This window comes from Pagrus pagrus, assembly GCF_965226575.1.
Source record: "Pagrus pagrus genome assembly, chromosome: 4".
NCBI classification, from domain to species: domain Eukaryota; kingdom Metazoa; phylum Chordata; class Actinopteri; order Spariformes; family Sparidae; genus Pagrus; species Pagrus pagrus.
The window spans coordinates 12505462-12523218 of NC_140188.1; the positions used below are offsets into that span (position 1 = coordinate 12505462).

The 17757-nt window shown below is 37.8% G+C and overlaps 2 protein-coding genes and 1 pseudogene across 3 annotated transcripts; all 3 read right to left on the reverse strand.

The window, feature by feature from the left end:
- Positions 1-285: 285 nt before the first annotated feature.
- On the reverse strand, positions 286-4848 carry LOC311255845 (extracellular calcium-sensing receptor-like; annotated as a pseudogene). Its single transcript has 6 exons — positions 4616-4848; positions 4142-4430; positions 3196-3990; positions 2857-3084; positions 2555-2678; positions 286-1199 (listed from the first exon to the last, which is right to left on the reverse strand). The product of its transcript is annotated as an extracellular calcium-sensing receptor-like (transcript).
- Positions 4849-6468: 1620 nt separating this feature from the next.
- Positions 6469-10889, reverse strand: LOC311255846 (extracellular calcium-sensing receptor-like; the record flags this gene model as incomplete). The annotated part of the gene is made up of 6 exons (XM_084350498.1): positions 6469-7379; positions 8622-8745; positions 8894-9115; positions 9227-10021; positions 10173-10461; positions 10657-10889. The coding sequence occupies 6 exons, from the start codon at positions 10887-10889 to the stop codon at positions 6469-6471; spliced, it is 2574 nt and encodes an 857-aa protein (XP_084206624.1).
- A 1436-nt stretch (positions 10890-12325) lies between these two features.
- On the reverse strand, positions 12326-16708 carry LOC311256459 (extracellular calcium-sensing receptor-like; the record flags this gene model as incomplete). Its single annotated transcript, XM_084351541.1, has 6 exons — positions 12326-13221; positions 14335-14458; positions 14633-14860; positions 15031-15825; positions 15998-16289; positions 16479-16708. 6 exons carry the CDS (start codon positions 16706-16708, stop codon positions 12326-12328), a joined length of 2565 nt encoding a protein of 854 aa, XP_084207667.1.
- Between the last annotated feature and the right edge of the window lie 1049 nt (positions 16709-17757).

Genomic DNA, 17757 nt, shown 5'->3' on the forward strand with positions numbered 1-17757 from the left:
GCTATTTACAACCTTGTAAGTACCTTATTAGACTTTCTTCAAGGTTTATTAGTGACATAACAAGAAAACTGTTTCTTGGTAGCATTAAGTGTGGTGTCTATGTTGTGATTTGGTAGTAGGGGTAAAATAGCATCTATTAATATATTTTGGATGTTTTATCTGATATTGCATTTGATTTCTTATTGAACCATCTTGTATGTGTGTGATATGTAGCTGATATGATTATGTATGACATTGTTTTATGTTCTGTTATTTCAATATGCTATGGCAAGGAAATCTAAGCTTTTAGAATGATTTTGGTGCCCCCTTCCCCATCATATTCTTTTTTGTATTCTTCTCTGGTTTCAGTAAGATAATATAACATTTTGGAATAAAAATACAAATGAGCAGTGCAAAACTTGAGGCCAAAATAGCAAATATCTCAACAGCAACACTGAATTTCCCAGGAGAGCTGACATACGCTGGGATAAAAGTGATCCATACTGCACAGAATATCAGCATGCTAAAGGTGATAAATTTGGCTTCATTGAAATTATCCGGCAGTTTCCGAGCCAGAAAAGCAAGAATAAAACACAACATGGCCAGAAGTCCAATGTACCCAAGTACAGCCCAAAAGCCTACAGCTGAGCCAAGAGCGCACTCTAAGATGATTTTATCCTTGAATGTTTTAAAATTCTTAAATGGAAAAGGAGGAGAAATTGTTAACCAGAGGATACATATGATAACTTGTATAAGAGTGAAACCCAGAACACTGAGTTTCTGCTGTGCAGGCCCAAACCATTTCATCACATCACTACCTGGAAGTGTGGCCCTGAAGGCCATTAACACCACTATTGTTTTCCCCAGAACACAAAAGATACAGAGGACAAAGGTGATGCCGAATGCTGTGTGTCGCAGCATGCAGGACCACTCAGAGGGCCGGCCGATGAAGGTCAGAGAACACAGGAAACACAGAGTCAAGGAGAAGAGCAGCAGGAAGCTCAGCTCAGAGTTGTTGGCTCTGACAACAGGAGTCTGTCTGTATCTGAAGAAAATGAACGCCACAACAGCAGTCATGCATGTTCCAAAGAGAGATGCAGCAGTGAGCAGTGCTCCCATAATCTCTTCATATGAGAGAAACTCTGCCTCCTTCTTTACACAGGTATCTCTTCTCTCATTTGACCAGAAGTCTGGGTGGCATCGCACACAGGTGATGGAATCTGAAAAAAATAATATTGAAGCAGAGGACCAAAAAGAATGATTTCAGACATGTTTTCATTTAGCTCAAGAAGGTTTTGAGACATGGAGCACTTTACTTCTGACAAAGTAGTAACTGAAAAAATTGCCCTCCATACTGATTTTCAATGGAACATGAATTTTCATATCATCTGCACACTGAATTTTACGTTTGTGTAAGGTATTTCCTAGTGGAGGCATTTATGCACAAAATAACAGGGGGCCAGGGATAGAGCCTTGTTGAATACCACAGGTCAGAGAAAAGCTCTTTTTCTACAGCAGTAACTCTTTTGCCAACCCACTTGGTAGGTGATCCAATGTAATAAAATGAGCAACTTGGTAACGCTGAGCTGAGATCATGAATAATAAAAACTGAACAATCTCCAAAATCCTCTATTAGTAAAATATTGTAACTTTAATGAGAGAAGTTTTGGTAGTTTGACATCAACAGAAACCTGATTGAAATGTATATACGATTTTGATAATTCGTAGAAGAAACCAAGTTTGGGTGAAGAAACACAGAAAAAAAATGTTTTTAAAAAAAACACGGTCATTTACAAAACAGGTCTCAAATTTTAAAGTCCAAAGGGTCAAGGCTAAGTTTTTTAAGGCATTTTTTTTAGCAACTAATGATTTAGACAATTTGTTTTATATTTCTATTTTATTTTATGTTAATATTGTGGTTTTCAAAAAAGGAGAAAAATACACTGTCACTCTGAAAACATTTTTCACAGTTTCAGAGTATGTGAAAACCTCAGCAGATCAAATGAAAACTATCTGCATGCTGAGGTTGTGGGAACATACTGTGAGCCTTTTTGTAATAGGAGTATGCTGACAAGTGTTTTCTTTCTATTGTTTAGTGCAGATAGATTTTAAATAGTAGCAACACATAATTGCTTAATAATTAAGTTAATGATTAAAATGTCTGGGTTTATGAGTCATATTGGTTGTAGCAAATAAAACACTGCTGCTGACAATTCATGCTGCAATCCCTTCCTTCTCCTACCATGGATGTGAGGCCTGAGAATGACCGGGCTGAAAAAATCTGACTGTTGCAATCTTTTCAACGATTTTCTCATATGGATAGATACAATGAAAGTTGAGTCATTTTAAATACCTTTGTGTAACAATCCCATTGGGATTTTTAACATTGATGGGCATTTCCAACACTGCATCAATTAATGTAGCTGATTTCAGGCTTATGTATCAGTATTTTCAGAGGACATCTTATCTTGATCTATTGATCTTTGAACATATTGTTTTTGGTTTCCTTAAAATAGTCATATGAACATGACAATGTCAATGTTGATGTTTGATCTTGCATTAAATATTACTACACCTGTGGCGTTGCTTATTTCTCCCTCTGCACATATTAAACAGTCATAGCAGCAGACAGGCTTTCCTTTCTGCAGGACCTTGCGAGTTCCTGGTGGACATTTCTCACTGCAAACTGACAAAGGCACCTGCATGAACAAATAGACAATGACACTTTGACAAGGTACTGATTTTGTAATAATCAATCAATCATTTGAAGCATCCAACCCAGACATTGTAATACAGCGACGACAGCTGAAAACGTGTACATTAAAAACCAATAAAAAAAATGTCATCTGCAATTACAGTGATCACATGGTATCTTACCTGTAGTGAGTTTTGGGCCCAAATTAAAGACTTATTTTGCAGGTTCAGCTGTTTCTCTGCAGGTAAAGATGCATCATAAAGACCAACTCTGACAAAGTCCACAATACCATTTTCTGTTGGCTGCCAGTTTATAATTTCATACTTTGCTGCTGGATCTCCATTCTCATCAAAGTAAACTTCATCTCCTTCCTTTGTTGTGAACCGAATCTTTCTTATGTGCTGTCAAATCTAAGAAGACATGCACCAATGTAGATCAATATCTGACAAATGTCTCAGCAAAATGAATGACTGCAACCATTTTTTAACAATAAAAACAAAAGTCTTTGGTGTTCAACTCACCGTAAATGGATCTAGCTGAACCTTGTTGTTACACGTTTCATTACAGCTGAGAATATTATGAAGTGCGTAGGCCATAGCATACACTCCTTTATAAACATTGTAAAAGAGAGGCATGAGTGTCATATCAGTATATGTGTTTTGCACTTCAGTCACATCTTCATGTCCAGTACATTCTCTCTGATTTTTTATTGATGAATTTAATTGCTTGAAGTTACAGCTAAATAATTTTTCCCAAAACTCTGTAAACAATATATTACTTGATGAATTGAGCAGCTTCACATCTAAAATGAACTCTTTCATGCCACTGACATGTGCACTGGGGATGAATAGGCCTATGGCACCATCCAGAATATGATGCCTATCCCGGGCTGCAGTTTGGAAATCAAAGATCCAGCTCTCAGTGCCCACCCACTGGTACCCGGTCAAGTTGTGATGAAACAACTCCTGCATTATCATATACAATTCCGTGGGAAAAAGGAAAGTGACTATCACCTTTGAAGTGGAAGCCTTTATAATGTCAACTATCTGTTGTATTTTGTCTGGTGGATCTGTTCTAAAGAAAGACACAGAGTACTCCAGACAGATGCCCAGCTGCTGGGCAGTTTCTATGAATGTGGCCATGCCATTATTACCATAATCATCATTTGTTCTAATAGCTCCAACCCAAGTCCAACCAAAGTACTTGACCAACTGGGCCAGGGCTCTGCTCTGGTAGTCATCACTGGGTATTGTTCTGAGGAATGATGGGTACTTGGTTTTATCACTGAGACAAGCACAAGTAGCAACATGGCCAATCTAAAAGACAAAATAGAAAATATCCACAGATGATAAAACATTTACACTGCTGAATACAATTTTCATGACTTCCCCTTTTCTTGGACTGGCTGGAAGAATTACACAATAATGATCAGATTTTTACAATTTAATCTATGCAAATCTTACCCACCAGTGGTATATGGAAGGGTCCGAGAACAGTAGATATAGCCATGCCAGGAGAGGAAGTGGTTCCCACCATATTAGCCTGCACTTGGTTACATGCTGTGTCAGAGGATGCAAATGCCACTTCATCTCTAGTAACAGAGGCCAGCGCAACCCTCACACCTCTGGCAATGGAAGCACAGTTATCATATAACTTATAGCCCAGAGAGATGCCAGGCAGTATGTGTGTGCTGTTATTAATCTCCTCTATGGCAAAGAGCATAGCCTGGGCATACTGGAACCCTCTGAAATTCAAACTGGATGCAGACAGTTATAAATAGTTCCAAATGTAACCAAGGTAAACTATGAAACAAAAACAGTAAATAAATAAATGAAGTAATTTGACAGGTTGTTTACACATAGGGAATATCTCTCATATTATTTTGTTAGACTTTGCTGTTGGGTATTTAAATTTAAGTAAGATTTCAACCGTCTAATTTACCTGGTACATTCCATTGGCTTTGGTTTGTGCATGTAGGTATCCTGTTTGGCTTTCCACCTTCTGTGGAAAGTGAAGAATCCCCCCAACATAATGTCCCCATCCTTAGATAGCAGCGGGTTCTCTGGATCCCCTCTCCGCCTGCACACTGACTCCTGAGCTTGAGAGAAAGATATCACCAACAACAGCTGTAAGAGCGCCAAACCCTTCTCTGGCTGCGTCTGAGTGGACATCATCAAATCTAAGAGAGCTAAACCACTCAGTGGCATCACATGCACCTCAGTGAAAATCAAAAGATTACAGTTGTACTTATACATTTTGGAGATGAAAAAAAAAACAAAAAAGAACAGTGATGTTTATCTTTGTGTACATACCAAGTGGGTTGTGAGGAGGGAGGTGCCAGAACAGAAAAACTGTTTTTGCCATTAGGCTATTAGTGCATTGCAATGTGTGCAAAAGCACATTATTGTTAAAAAATTAAGGCTCAAGTCAATTCTCAAGGAAGATAGTACATTATTGAGTCTCATTCCCAGGTTTTCAAATACTGATGCTACCGGTTGGCTGTGTCATTGGCCTGGCCAGCTGGCCCAAAAGCGTCAGTGTTTGATAACCTGGTAATGAGACTTAGTAATCGACTATCTCTTTCTAGAATTGCCTACTTCAGCTTTACTTGTTTGTTTTACTTCATTTGGGGCCATTTGGGCGCAGTGCCACGAGACTTGCACAAAATGTTATCACATTGTTAAGTTAACATGGCTATTGTGTCATCACAATTACATGTGTATGAGTGTGTGTGTGGCATTTTCCTCACAGAGTGAACAGACACAGAGTAGATTGAGCATTGATTAGGAGTCACGTTCGTGTCCACCTGATGAATGTCACTCCAATATTAACTCAACTTTTAGCTCTATTTTAGTCTCCATTAACTCTTCGGCTGTGAATTTTGTCTGTTTGACATGTGGTGATGGGCAGGAGCAAACTGTAGGTTTTAAATTTGTTGCTGAGTATACCCTTTGAAGACTGATGGCAGTAATATTGACACAAGAGGCAAGATAGAATAAGGTATTATACTTTTAGCTTACTAACTCACATACAGTATAAAATACACAATAAAACAGCCTGTACAACACATATTAATTTATATTTATTTGTAACTTATTGTCATTTTTGTAATTTTTGTCATTTTGGAATTGTGAGAAGAAAAAGTATTCTATGTTTCGTATATATATGAAATTGTAATTAGAAATCAAATAGGTGATTCTCACATACGTATGCAATAAAAAATCAAATGCAATGCCATATCATATCTAAAATATATTCATCAGACACTACCCTTACTACCAAATAATGCCATAGACACCTCAGTTCATGCTACCAACATGGACCTACAATGGCTTAATTAGACAACGCAGACAAATATAGTGCCATATTGACAATGGTCAGACAAAAACAAAGCTCAGAGGATGATATGTTTATTTGCGCTCTATGTAACAGTTCATATTATTACAGGGTAATTTGTTGCTATTTACAACCTTGTTAGTACCTTATCAGACTTTCTTCGAGGTTTATTAGTGACATTACAAGAAAACTGTTCAGCAAATTACAGCCTGTGTTGTGTAATTAAAAGATTGTAGGTCCATGTGTGTAGCATTAAGTGTCTATGTCTATGTTATGATTTGGTAGTAGGGGTAAAATAACATCTAATTAATATATTTTGGATGTTTTATCTGATATTGCATTTGATTTCTTATTGAACCATCTTGTATGTGTGTGATATGTAGCTGATATGATTATGTATGGCATTGTTTTATATTCTGTTGTTTCAATATGCTATGGCAAGGGAATCTAAGTTTTTATCATGATTTTGGTGCCCCTTTGCCCATCATGTTCTTTTTTGTATTCTTCTCTGGTTTCAGTAAGATAATATAACATTTTGGAATAAAAATACAAATGAGCAGTGCAAAACTTGAGGCCAAAATAGCAAATATCTCCACAGCAACACTGAATTTCCCAGGAGAGCTGACATACGCTGGGATAAAAGTGATCCATACTGCACAGAATATCAGCATGCTAAAGGTGATAAATTTTGCTTCGTTGAAATTATCAGGCAGTTTCCGAGCCAGAAAAGCAAGAATAAAACACAACATGGCCAGAAGTCCAATGTACCCAAGTACAGCCCAGAAGCCTACAGCTGAGCCCAGAGCACACTCTAAGATGATTTTCTCCTTGAATGTTTTAAAATTCTTGAAGGGAAAAGGAGGAGAAATAGTTAGCCAGAGGACACATATGATAACTTGTATAAGAGTGAAACCAAGAACACTGAGTTTCTGCTGTGCAGGCCCAAACCATTTCATCACATCACTACCTGGAAGTGTGGCCCTGAAGGCCATTAACACCACTATTGTTTTCCCCAGAACACAAGAGATGCAGAGGACAAAGGTGATGCCGAATGCTGTGTGTCGCAGCATGCAGGACCACTCAGAGGGCCGGCCGATGAAGGTCAGAGAACACAGGAAACACAGAGTCAAGGAGAAGAGCAGCAGGAAGCTCAGCTCAGAGTTGTTGGCTCTGACAACAGGAGTCTGTCTGTATCTGAAGAAAATGAACGCCACAACAGCAGTCATGCATGTTCCAAATAGAGAAGCTGCAGTGAGCAGTGCTCCCATAATCTCTTCATATGAGAGAAACTCTGCCTCCTTCTTTACACAGGCATCTCTTCTCTCATTTGACCAGAAGTCTGGGTGGCATCGCACACAGGTGATGGAATCTGAAAAAAATAATATTGAAGTAGAGGACCAAAAACAATTATTTCCGACTTCTTTTCATTTAGCTCAAGAAGGTTTTGAGACAAGCGATAACTGAAAGAATTGCCCTCCATACTGGTTTTTAATGAAACATACATTTTCATGTTATCTGCACACTGAATTTTATGTTCATGATATTTCCCAATGAAAGCATGTATGCACAGAACAACAGGGGGCCAGGGATAGAGCCTTGTTGAATACCACAGGTCAGAGAAAAGCTCTCTTCTGCAGCAGTATCCCTATTGCCAACCCACTTGGTAGGTGATCCAATGTAAAAAAAAATAGCAACTTTCTAATGCTGAGCTGAGATCATGAAAGAAAAACTGAACAATCTCCAAAAGCCTCTGTAAGTAAAATATTGTAACTTTAATGAGGAAAGATTTGGTAGTTTGACATCAACAAAAACCTGATTGAAATTTATATAAGATTTCTAATATAAAAACGGTTATTTACAAAACGGGTCTCAAATATAAAAGTCCAGAGGGTCAAGGCTAAGTTTTTAAAGACATTTCTATTCAAACAACTAATGATTCAGACATTTTCTTTTTTATATGTATTTTATTTTATTTTAAAATTGTGGTTTTCAAAAAAGGAGAAAACATACACTGTCACTGTCAATACATTTTTCAAAGTTTCAGAGTATGTGAAAACCTCAGCAGATCAGATGAAAACTATCTGCATGCTGAGGTTGTGGGAACATACTGTGAGCCTTTTTGTAATAGGAGTATGCTGACAATTATTTTCTTTCTATTGTTTAGTGAAGATGGATTTTGAATAGCAGCAACACATTATTACTTAATAATTAAGTTAATGATTAAAAATGTCTGGGTTTATGAGTCATATTGGTTGTAGCAAATAAAGCACTGCTGCTGACAATTCATGCTGCAATCCCTTCCTTCTCCTACCATGGATGTGAGGCCTGAGAATGACCGGGCTGAAAAAATCAGACTGTTGCAATCTTTTCAACGATTTTCTCATATGTATAGAAACACTTAAAGTTGAGTCATTTTAAATACTTTTACAATCTCATTGGGGTTTTAACATTGATAGGCATTTCCGAGACATCATCAATTAATGTAGCTGATTTCAGGCTTATGTACAGTATCAGTATTTTAAATTTATTGTTTTTCATTTGCTTAAAAAATGGCATATGAACCTGACAATTTATATGTTGATGTTTGATCTTGCATTAAATATTACTACACCTGTGGCGTTGCTTATTTCTCCCTCTGCACATATTAAACAGTCATAGCAGCAGACAGGCTTTCCTTTCTGCAGGACCTTGCGAGTTCCTGGTGGACATTTCTCACTGCAAACTGACAAAGGCACCTGCATGAACAAATAGACAATGACACTTTGGCAAGGTACTGATTTTGCAAGAATCAATCAATAAGTTAAAGCATCGAACCCAGACATTGTAATACATCGATTGTACATCGATCAACATTGCAATTACAGTGATCACATGGTATCTTACCAGTAGTGAATTCTGGGCCCAAATAAGAGACTTATTTTGCAGATTCAGCTGTTTCTCTGCAGCTGCATCAAAAAGACCGACTCTGACAAAGTCCACAATACCATTTTCTGTTGGCTGCCAGTTTATAATTTCATACTTTGCTGCTGGATCTCCATTCTCATCAAAGTAAACTTCATCTCCTTCCTTTGTTGTGAACCGAATCTTTCTTATGTGCTGTAAAATCTAAGAAGATATGCACCAATGTAGATCAATATCTGACAAATGTCTCAGCAACATGAACGACTGCAACAATTTTGTTAATATAAAAACATCAGTCTTTGGTGTTCAACTCACCATAAATGGATCTAGCTGCACCTTGTTGTTACATGTTTCATTACAGCTAAGAATATTATGAAGTGCGTAGGCCATAGCATACACTCCTTTATAAACATTGTAAAAGAGAGGCATGAGTGTCATATCAGTATATGTGTTTTGCACTTCAGTCACATCTTCATGTCCAGTACATTCTCTCTGATTTTCTACTGATGATTTCAATTGCTTGAACTTACAGCTAAATAATTTTTCCCAAAACTCTGTAAACAATACATTACTTGATGAATTGAGCGGCTTCACATCTAAAATGAACTCTTTCATGCCACTGACATGTGCACTGGGGATGAATAGGCCTATGGCACCATCCAGAATATGATGCCTGTCCCGGGCTGCAGTTTGGAAATCAAAGATCCAGCTCTCAGTGCCCACCCACTGGTACCCGGTCAAGTTGTGGTGAGACAATTCCTGTATTATCACATATAAATCCGTGGGGAGGAGGAAAGTGACAATCACCTTTGAAGTGGAAGCCTTGATAATGTCAACTATCTGTTGTATTTTGTCTGGTGAATCTGTTCCAAAGACAGATACAGAGTACTCCAGACAGATGCCCAGCTGCTGGGCAGTTTCTATGAATGTGGCCATGCCATTATTGCCATAATCATCATTTGTTTTAATAGCTCCAACCCAAGTCCAACCAAAGTACTTGACCAACTGGGCCAGGGCTCTGCTCTGGTAGTCATCACTGGGTATTGTTCTGAGGAATGATGGGTACTTGGTTTTATCACTGAGACAAGCACAAGTTGCAGTATGGCCAATCTAAAAGACAAAATAAAAAATATCCACAGATGATAAAACATTTACACTGCTGAATACAATTTTTATGACTTCCCCTTTTCTTGGACTGGCTGGAAGAATTACAGAATAATAATCAGATTTTTACAATTTAATTCATGCAAATCTTACCCACCAGTGGTATATGGAAGGGTCCGAGAACAGTAGATATAGCCATGCCAGGAGAGGAATTGGTTCCCACCATATTAGCCCGCACTTGGGTACACGTTGTGTCAGAGGGTGCAAATGCTAATTCTTCTCTAGTAACAGAGGCCAGTGCAACCCTCACACCTCTGGCAATGGAGGCACAATCATCATATAACTTATAGCCCAGAGAGATGCCAGGCAGTATGTGTGTGCTGTTATTAATCTCCTCTATGGCAAAGAGCATAGCCTGGGCATACTGGAACCCTCTGAAATTCAAACTGGATGCAGACAGTTATAAATAGTTGCAAATGCAACTAAGTTGAACAATGAAACAATAACATTTTAAATGAATAAATGAAAGAATTTGACAGATTGTTTACACATAGGGAATATCCCTCATTTCAAAACGTATTTTGTTAGTCTTTGCTGTTAGGTATTTGAAATGTAAATAAGATTTTTACTGCCTAATTTACCTGGTACATTGCATTGGCTTTGGTTTCTGCACGTAGGTATCCTGTTTGGCTTTCCACCTTCTGTGGAAAGTGAAGAATCCCCCCAACATAATGTCCCCATCCTTAGATAGCAGCGGGTTCTCTGGATCCCCTCTCTGCCTGCACACTGACTCCTGAGCTTGAGAGAAAGACATCACCAACAACAGCTGTAACAGCGCCAAACCCTGTTCTGGCCACCTCTGGGTGAACATCATACCATCTTACAGAACTACACCACTGAGTGACATCACAAGTACCTCAATGTTAATCAAACGTTTTGCACTGGTACTTATACATTTTGGAGCAAATAAAAAAAATCTATCAGGAATGGTTTTATCTACCATGTGAATTGGGAGGAGGGTGGTGACTGGACAGAAAAAACGTAGACATTAGGCTGTTTGAAATATCTATACTGTAAATATGCAGTTTTTCTGTAGAAAGGGGTTTCTCCTTCTCAAATCAATTTTCACATTAAGAAAGTGCACTTTATACCTGATTTTACAGTTGCAATTGAAGTATTGAAAAACAATTGCAATTTGTCATTAGGTCAGACATTTTACTACAGTCCAAAGAATGTGACTTAATGCACCTTATCTAGTGCCTCCCTCTGCTCTACTAAAAGAGATCAACATTTGCTAACATTAGTTGAGTCCACTAACTTTAATATGGCTATCGTGTCATTGCAATTGTCAATTACATGTGTTTGTCTGCCTGAGGTTGAAATAAGCACGCATACAAACAGCAGTGTCAGCATTGATTAGAAGTCATTATTTGCATCACCTAATGAATGTCACTCAGATATTAACTCCTCTTTTTCCTCTGTTTTGTTCTCCATTAACTCTTTGGTGAACATATGAAAGCATTTTACAACTACTTTGTTGTGAACTTTGTCCATCTGACGGCGATGGGCAGAAGCATACAGTAGGTTTTAGATTTGTTTTGCTGAGTATAGCCTGTTACGGTTGATGGCTGGTAAAGTAAATCAAAATGTAAGTTTCCTGCCATAAGACCAAAAAGAGCACCAGAGGGAGATAAAGTGAAATACTATAACTTTATGTTAATATCTCACACACAAAAGAAAAAACTTTTGAAAAAAATTAAATGTATAGCCTTAATAATACATACTTCTTTCATTTTCGTACTTTTGGAATTGTGTGAAATGTGTTATCCTCCCCTTTACACAATGAAAAGATACCTCCAATAACAAGGTCACCATCTTGTGACTTGTCTTGCCCTTCATTGTTCGAATAACCAAGACAAGCAGCATCGACAATACCATAGCTGTTCTCTAAAGACATTTTTGTCCGCGCAAATGTGGATTTCTTTCTTTCATCACAATTTGAAAAACATTGTTAGTAGCTGTGGAATCAGTAAGGAATTCAGGATCAGGGTGGTAAATGTATCCATATTTAATTATTTGTATGAGTTGATATGACTGTATATTACATTGTATTAAATTCCTTTATCTCAGTATTCTATGTCACGAAGGAAATTATTATGGAAAATTCTAGAGTAATACAATGCAAGTACTCAATTCAATCAATACAGATGTTTACTTGACAGTCTGGTTAACAAATTGTTTTGTAAATAATAATAATAGTACTAGAATGACTCAGCCAATTTTAAGAAAGATTCATGAAGATTTTGGTGCTCACTTCCCCATGATATTCTTTTTTGTATTCTTCTCTGGTTTCAGTAAGATTATATAACATTTTGGAGTAAAAATGCAAATGAGCAGTCCAAAACTTGAAGCCAGAATAGCAAATATCTCCACAGCAACACTGAATTTCCCAGGAGAGCTGACATATGCTGGGATAAAAGTGATCCATACTGCACAGAATATCAGCATGCTAAAGGTGATAAATTTGGCTTCATTGAAATTATCAGGCAGTTTCCGAGCCAGAAAAGCAAGAATAAAACACAACATGGCCAGAAGTCCAATGTACCCAAGTACAGCCCAAAAGCCTACAGCTGAGCCCAGAGCGCACTCTAAGATGATTTTATCCTTGAATGTTTTAAAATTCTTAAAGGGAAAAGGAGGAGAAATAGTTAACCAGAGGATACATATGACAACTTGTATCAGAGTGAAACCCAGGACACTGAGTTTCTGCTGTGCAGGCCCAAACCATTTCATCACATCACTACCTGGGAGTGTGGCCCTGAAGGCCATTAACACCACTATTGTTTTCCCCAGAACACAAGAGATACAGAGGACAAAGGTGATGCCGAATGCTGTGTGTCGCAGCATGCAGGACCACTCAGAGGGCCGGCCGATGAAGGTCAGAGAACACAGGAAACACAGAGTCAAGGAGAAGAGCAGCAGGAAGCTCAGCTCAGAGTTGTTGGCCCTGACAATAGGAGTCTGCCTGTATCTGAAGAAAATGACCGCCACAACAGCAGTCATGCATGTTCCAAAGAGAGATGCTGCAGTGAGCAGTGCTCCCATAATCTCTTCATATGAGAGAAACTCTGCCTCCTTCTTTACACAGGCATCTCTTCTCTCATTTGACCAGAACTCAGGGTGGCAACGCACACAGGTGACAGAATCTGTAAAATAATATAGAAGCAATTGTTTGGATTGTACATTTGTCTTGCTTTGTGTCTGTCTTGCATCTTCTCTAAACCTACAGACACTTGCATGATTACCAGATAATCCATGAATAATCGTACAATAATAAACTTTTTTTATCCAGCACTTTTCAATACAAAATAATATGCTTTACATGGGTGAAAGAGTATCAAAACATTTCAGTACCAAGGCAAATACAATCTATTAAAATAAAGCAAAAATAAAGGGGGAAAAAAAACTCCCTGTAATGATAAAATAACAATACTTATACAACAGATAAGTAATGTTGGAATTAAAACCATAGTAGAATTAATAAAAGCTTTTAGAAGTGATATGTCACTGATTCTGCAATACTCTGACTTTAGGCAGGGTACAAAAAGGCCCTGCTGTAAAAGGTTGTTTTCCTCAAGTCCTGAGGAAGGAATTGCCAGCAGAGCCCTGCCTGAGGATCTGAGGCTGTGTTCTGGCTCAGCAGCAATATATCAATCAAACCTGGAGCTAAACCATAATGTCGGAAAAAAAAAAAAAAGTCGAGCAGCTGCATTTTGTACTAGCAGAGGGTGTGAGATTGTTTGATGGCTCAAATCTGAATTCAATTAATCGCAATAATCTAAGCTTAATTTAAAGAATGTATGACCATCTCGAGATTAAATACATGAGTTTTTCAATGCTCCTCAATTGCTAAAAAAACAAGACTGAGCAACATCTCTGATTTTTTTTTTTTTTTATTAATTATTATTATTTTTTTAATTATAGGTTATTGTCAAATTATGTACCTATTGTACTTTTCTGCTGAAAGGTTTGACATTAGTATTCAAGTAGCCAGGATTTTTTCTAAAATAGGGATACATTTTAGAGGACCAAAATTTAATGAGGGCAGTTTATGACATCAACAGAAACCTGATTGAATTTTATTGATTATGAGAATTCTTAAAATAAACCGAGTCCGAGTGAAAAAACCTTCTTTAAAGAAATTTATGAAAATGGTCATTTAGACAATGGTCTAAAATTTTAAAGTTCATTTATTTTAATTTTTTTTTTTTTAAAATAGGCACATGAACAAGGTGACACAGAATTTAATTTTACTACACCTGTATCGTTGCTTATTTCTCCCTCTGCACATCTTAAACAGTCATAGCAGCAGACAGGCTTTCCTTTCTGGAGAACCTTTCGAGTTCCTGGGGGACATTTCTCACTGCAAACTGACAAAGGCACCTGTATGCACAAAATGACAATGAGAAAAAAATATATATACAGGAATTCACTTTGACAAGATGTTGTTTTGATAGAATCCATTATTGATTAATGTATTGAAACCACACATTATGATGTAGTAAAAATTACAGAATCATAACAATTCAAATAGACAGCCAGCACCGTAAAGCTTACCTTTAGTGAGTTCTGTGCCCAAATTAAAGGCTTACTTTGCAGATTTAGCTGTTTTTCTGCAGGTAAAGATGCATCATGAAGACCAACTGCAACAAAGTCCACGATGCCATTTTCTCTTGGCTGCCAGTTTATAATTTCATACTTTCCTGCTGGATCTCCATTCTCATTAAAATAGACCTCATCTCCTGCCTTTGTTTTGAACCGAATCTTCCTTATGTGCTGTAAAATCTAAGAAGATGCATATTAATGTAGGTCATCATCTGACAAATGTCTCAACAGTAGGATAGATCGACTCCAACAATTTATTTTTCTCAATATAAAAGTGTATTTATTTTTATTTTTTTGCTTAATGTGACTTTATGTAAAAACTATGATCAAGTTTTTGGTGTTCAACTCACCATATATGGATCTAGCTGCACCTTGTTCTTACATGTCTTATTACAGCTCAGGATATTATGAAGTGCATGGGCCATTGCATACACTCCTTTATAGACATTGTAAAACAGAGACATGAGTGACATATCAGTATATGTGTTTTGCACTCCACTCAGATCCTCATGTCCAGTACATTCTCTCTGATTCCCTGCAGCTGACTTTGACTGCTTGAACTTACAGCTAAACAATGTCTCCCAAAACTCTGTAAACAATTCATGACTAGACGAATTGAGTGGCTTTACATCCAACATGAACTCTCTCATGCCACTGACATTAGCTTTTGGTATGGACAGGCCTATGGCACCATCCAGAATGTGATGCTTATCCCTAGTTGCAGTTTGGGAATCAGAGATCCAGCTCTCACTGCCTACCCACTGGTATCCAGTCAAGTTGTGGTTAGACAACTCCTGTAGTATCATGTACAAATCCGTGAGGGAAAGGAAAGTGACAATCACTTTGGAAGTGGAAGCCTTGACAATGTCAATTATCTTTTGTATTTTATGCAGTGGATCTGTTCGAAAGACAGACACAGAGTACTCCAGACAGATGCCCAGTTGTTGGGCAGTTTCTGTAAATATGGCCATGCCATTATTGCCATAATCATCATTTGTTCTAATAGCTCCAACCCAAGTCCAACCAAAGTATTTCACTAAATGGGCCAGGGCTCTGCTCTGGTAGTAGTCACTGGGTATTGTTCTGAGGAATGATGGGTACTTGGTTTTATCACTGAGACAAGCACAACTTGCAATGTGGCCGATCTAAAAGACAAAATAAATAATATCTCAAAATGATATATAAGATAACACATTTACACTGCACCCTAAAATTGTCGTTAAAAAACAAAAACAAAACCCTGTTCTATGACTAACTGGATGAAATACACAATAATAATCTGATTTGTACACATTAATCTTTGCCAATTTTACCCACCAGTGAGATGTAAAAGGGTCCAAGGACTGTAGCAATTGCCATGCAAGGAGAAGATGAAGTCCCTACCATAATTGCCTGTATTTGGGCAGCTCTGGTACATGCAGAGGGTGCAAATGTCATTTCATCACCAGTAACAGAGGCCAACGCAACCCTCACACCTCTGGCAATAGAGCCACAACCATCATAAAACTTATAACCCAGAGAGATGCCAGGCAGTAGGTATGTGCTGTTATTAATCTCCTCTATGGCAAAGAGCATAGCCTGGGCATACTGGAACCCTCTGAAATTCAAACTAAATGCAGACAGTTATAAATAGTTGAAATCGCAACCAACTTAAACTTTAAACAAAATGAAAGTATTTCTTGGCTTTTATACACACAAGGAAAATTTCTTATTTTAATACTCATTTTGATAACTTATATTTTGCATCTGACTCACTTAGTATCAGTCACTTGATATTTACATTGGTAAAAAAAAATACCTGGTGCATTGCAGTGGCTTTGGTTTGTGCATGTAGTTTTCCATTCTGTCGTTCCACTTGCTGTGAAAATTGAAGACTCCCCCCAACATAATATCTCCATCCTTAGAAAGCTGAGGGTTCTCAAAATCCCCTCTTCGCCTGCACACTGACTCCTGAGCCTGAGAGAAAGATGCTACTAATAACACCTGTAAGAGTGCCCATCCCTTCTCTTGCTTCTGCGTGGACATCATCACTTCTGAGAAAGTTACACCACTGGGTTGCATCACATATACCCCAATGTAAATCAAAATGTCTTACAAGTACTTATACATTTCGGGCCAGAAAAAAAAAAAACAACACAAAAACAGTTTTGCACCTGAGACTATGCTAAATAATTTGTATACATTGTGAGATGGAAATATTCAATTATAATGTACCGAAGATTTCTCCTTATAATATGTATTTTTACATTAAGCAAGTGCAGTTCATACTTGATTTTATAGATGCAATTAAAATATTAAAAAATAATTGCAGAATTAAAGTGATAAAGCGAAAGTTTGAGGAAAAATGCCTGCAACACCAGAGTATTTTTAAAGATGCATTAACTATTTATTTTTTTATTTTGTTTTTGGGGCCATTTAGGATTATCACCCTATAAAATTAATATGGCTCTTCTTTCATCACAATTACATGTGAGTGTGTGCTTATTTCCACTCCAAGCAGACAGAGAGCAGTACCAGCATTGATTTGAGACATGTTTGTGTCTATCTGATGAGTTTTATTTTCTGGTTGCACTATTTTTTTTGCACAGTCGATGTAGTGGTTGCAATTTCATATGAGACCAACACGTCCAGGGGCGGGGTACACAGGTCAGAATCTGCATCGTTCCCTCTGTATTTGAGGTTGGACTATTGGCTGTAGCATTCTGTTTAGCACCCTGGAATACATTTTCCCAGCAAGGCGGAGCAGAGTGATACCCCCGATAATTGAAGCCGGGTCTTTGCTTCAGTGGCTGCTAAGGCTGCAGCCCTTCTGGCCTCCCAGTACCCGTCTGCTGCTTTAGAAGATCCATGGGCTAATAGAGCCTGAAAGGCCTTCTTCAGCTTGACGGCCTCCCTCATCACTGGTGTCCAAATCAAAATCAAATCAAATCAAATTTTATTTGTATAGCCCAAATTCACAAATCACAGTTTGCCTCAGAGGGCTTTACAATCTGTACAGAGACGACACCCTCTGTCCTTCGACCCTCGATTCGAGTGAGGAAAAACTTGCCCCAAAAAAAGGCCCTTTTAACAGGGAA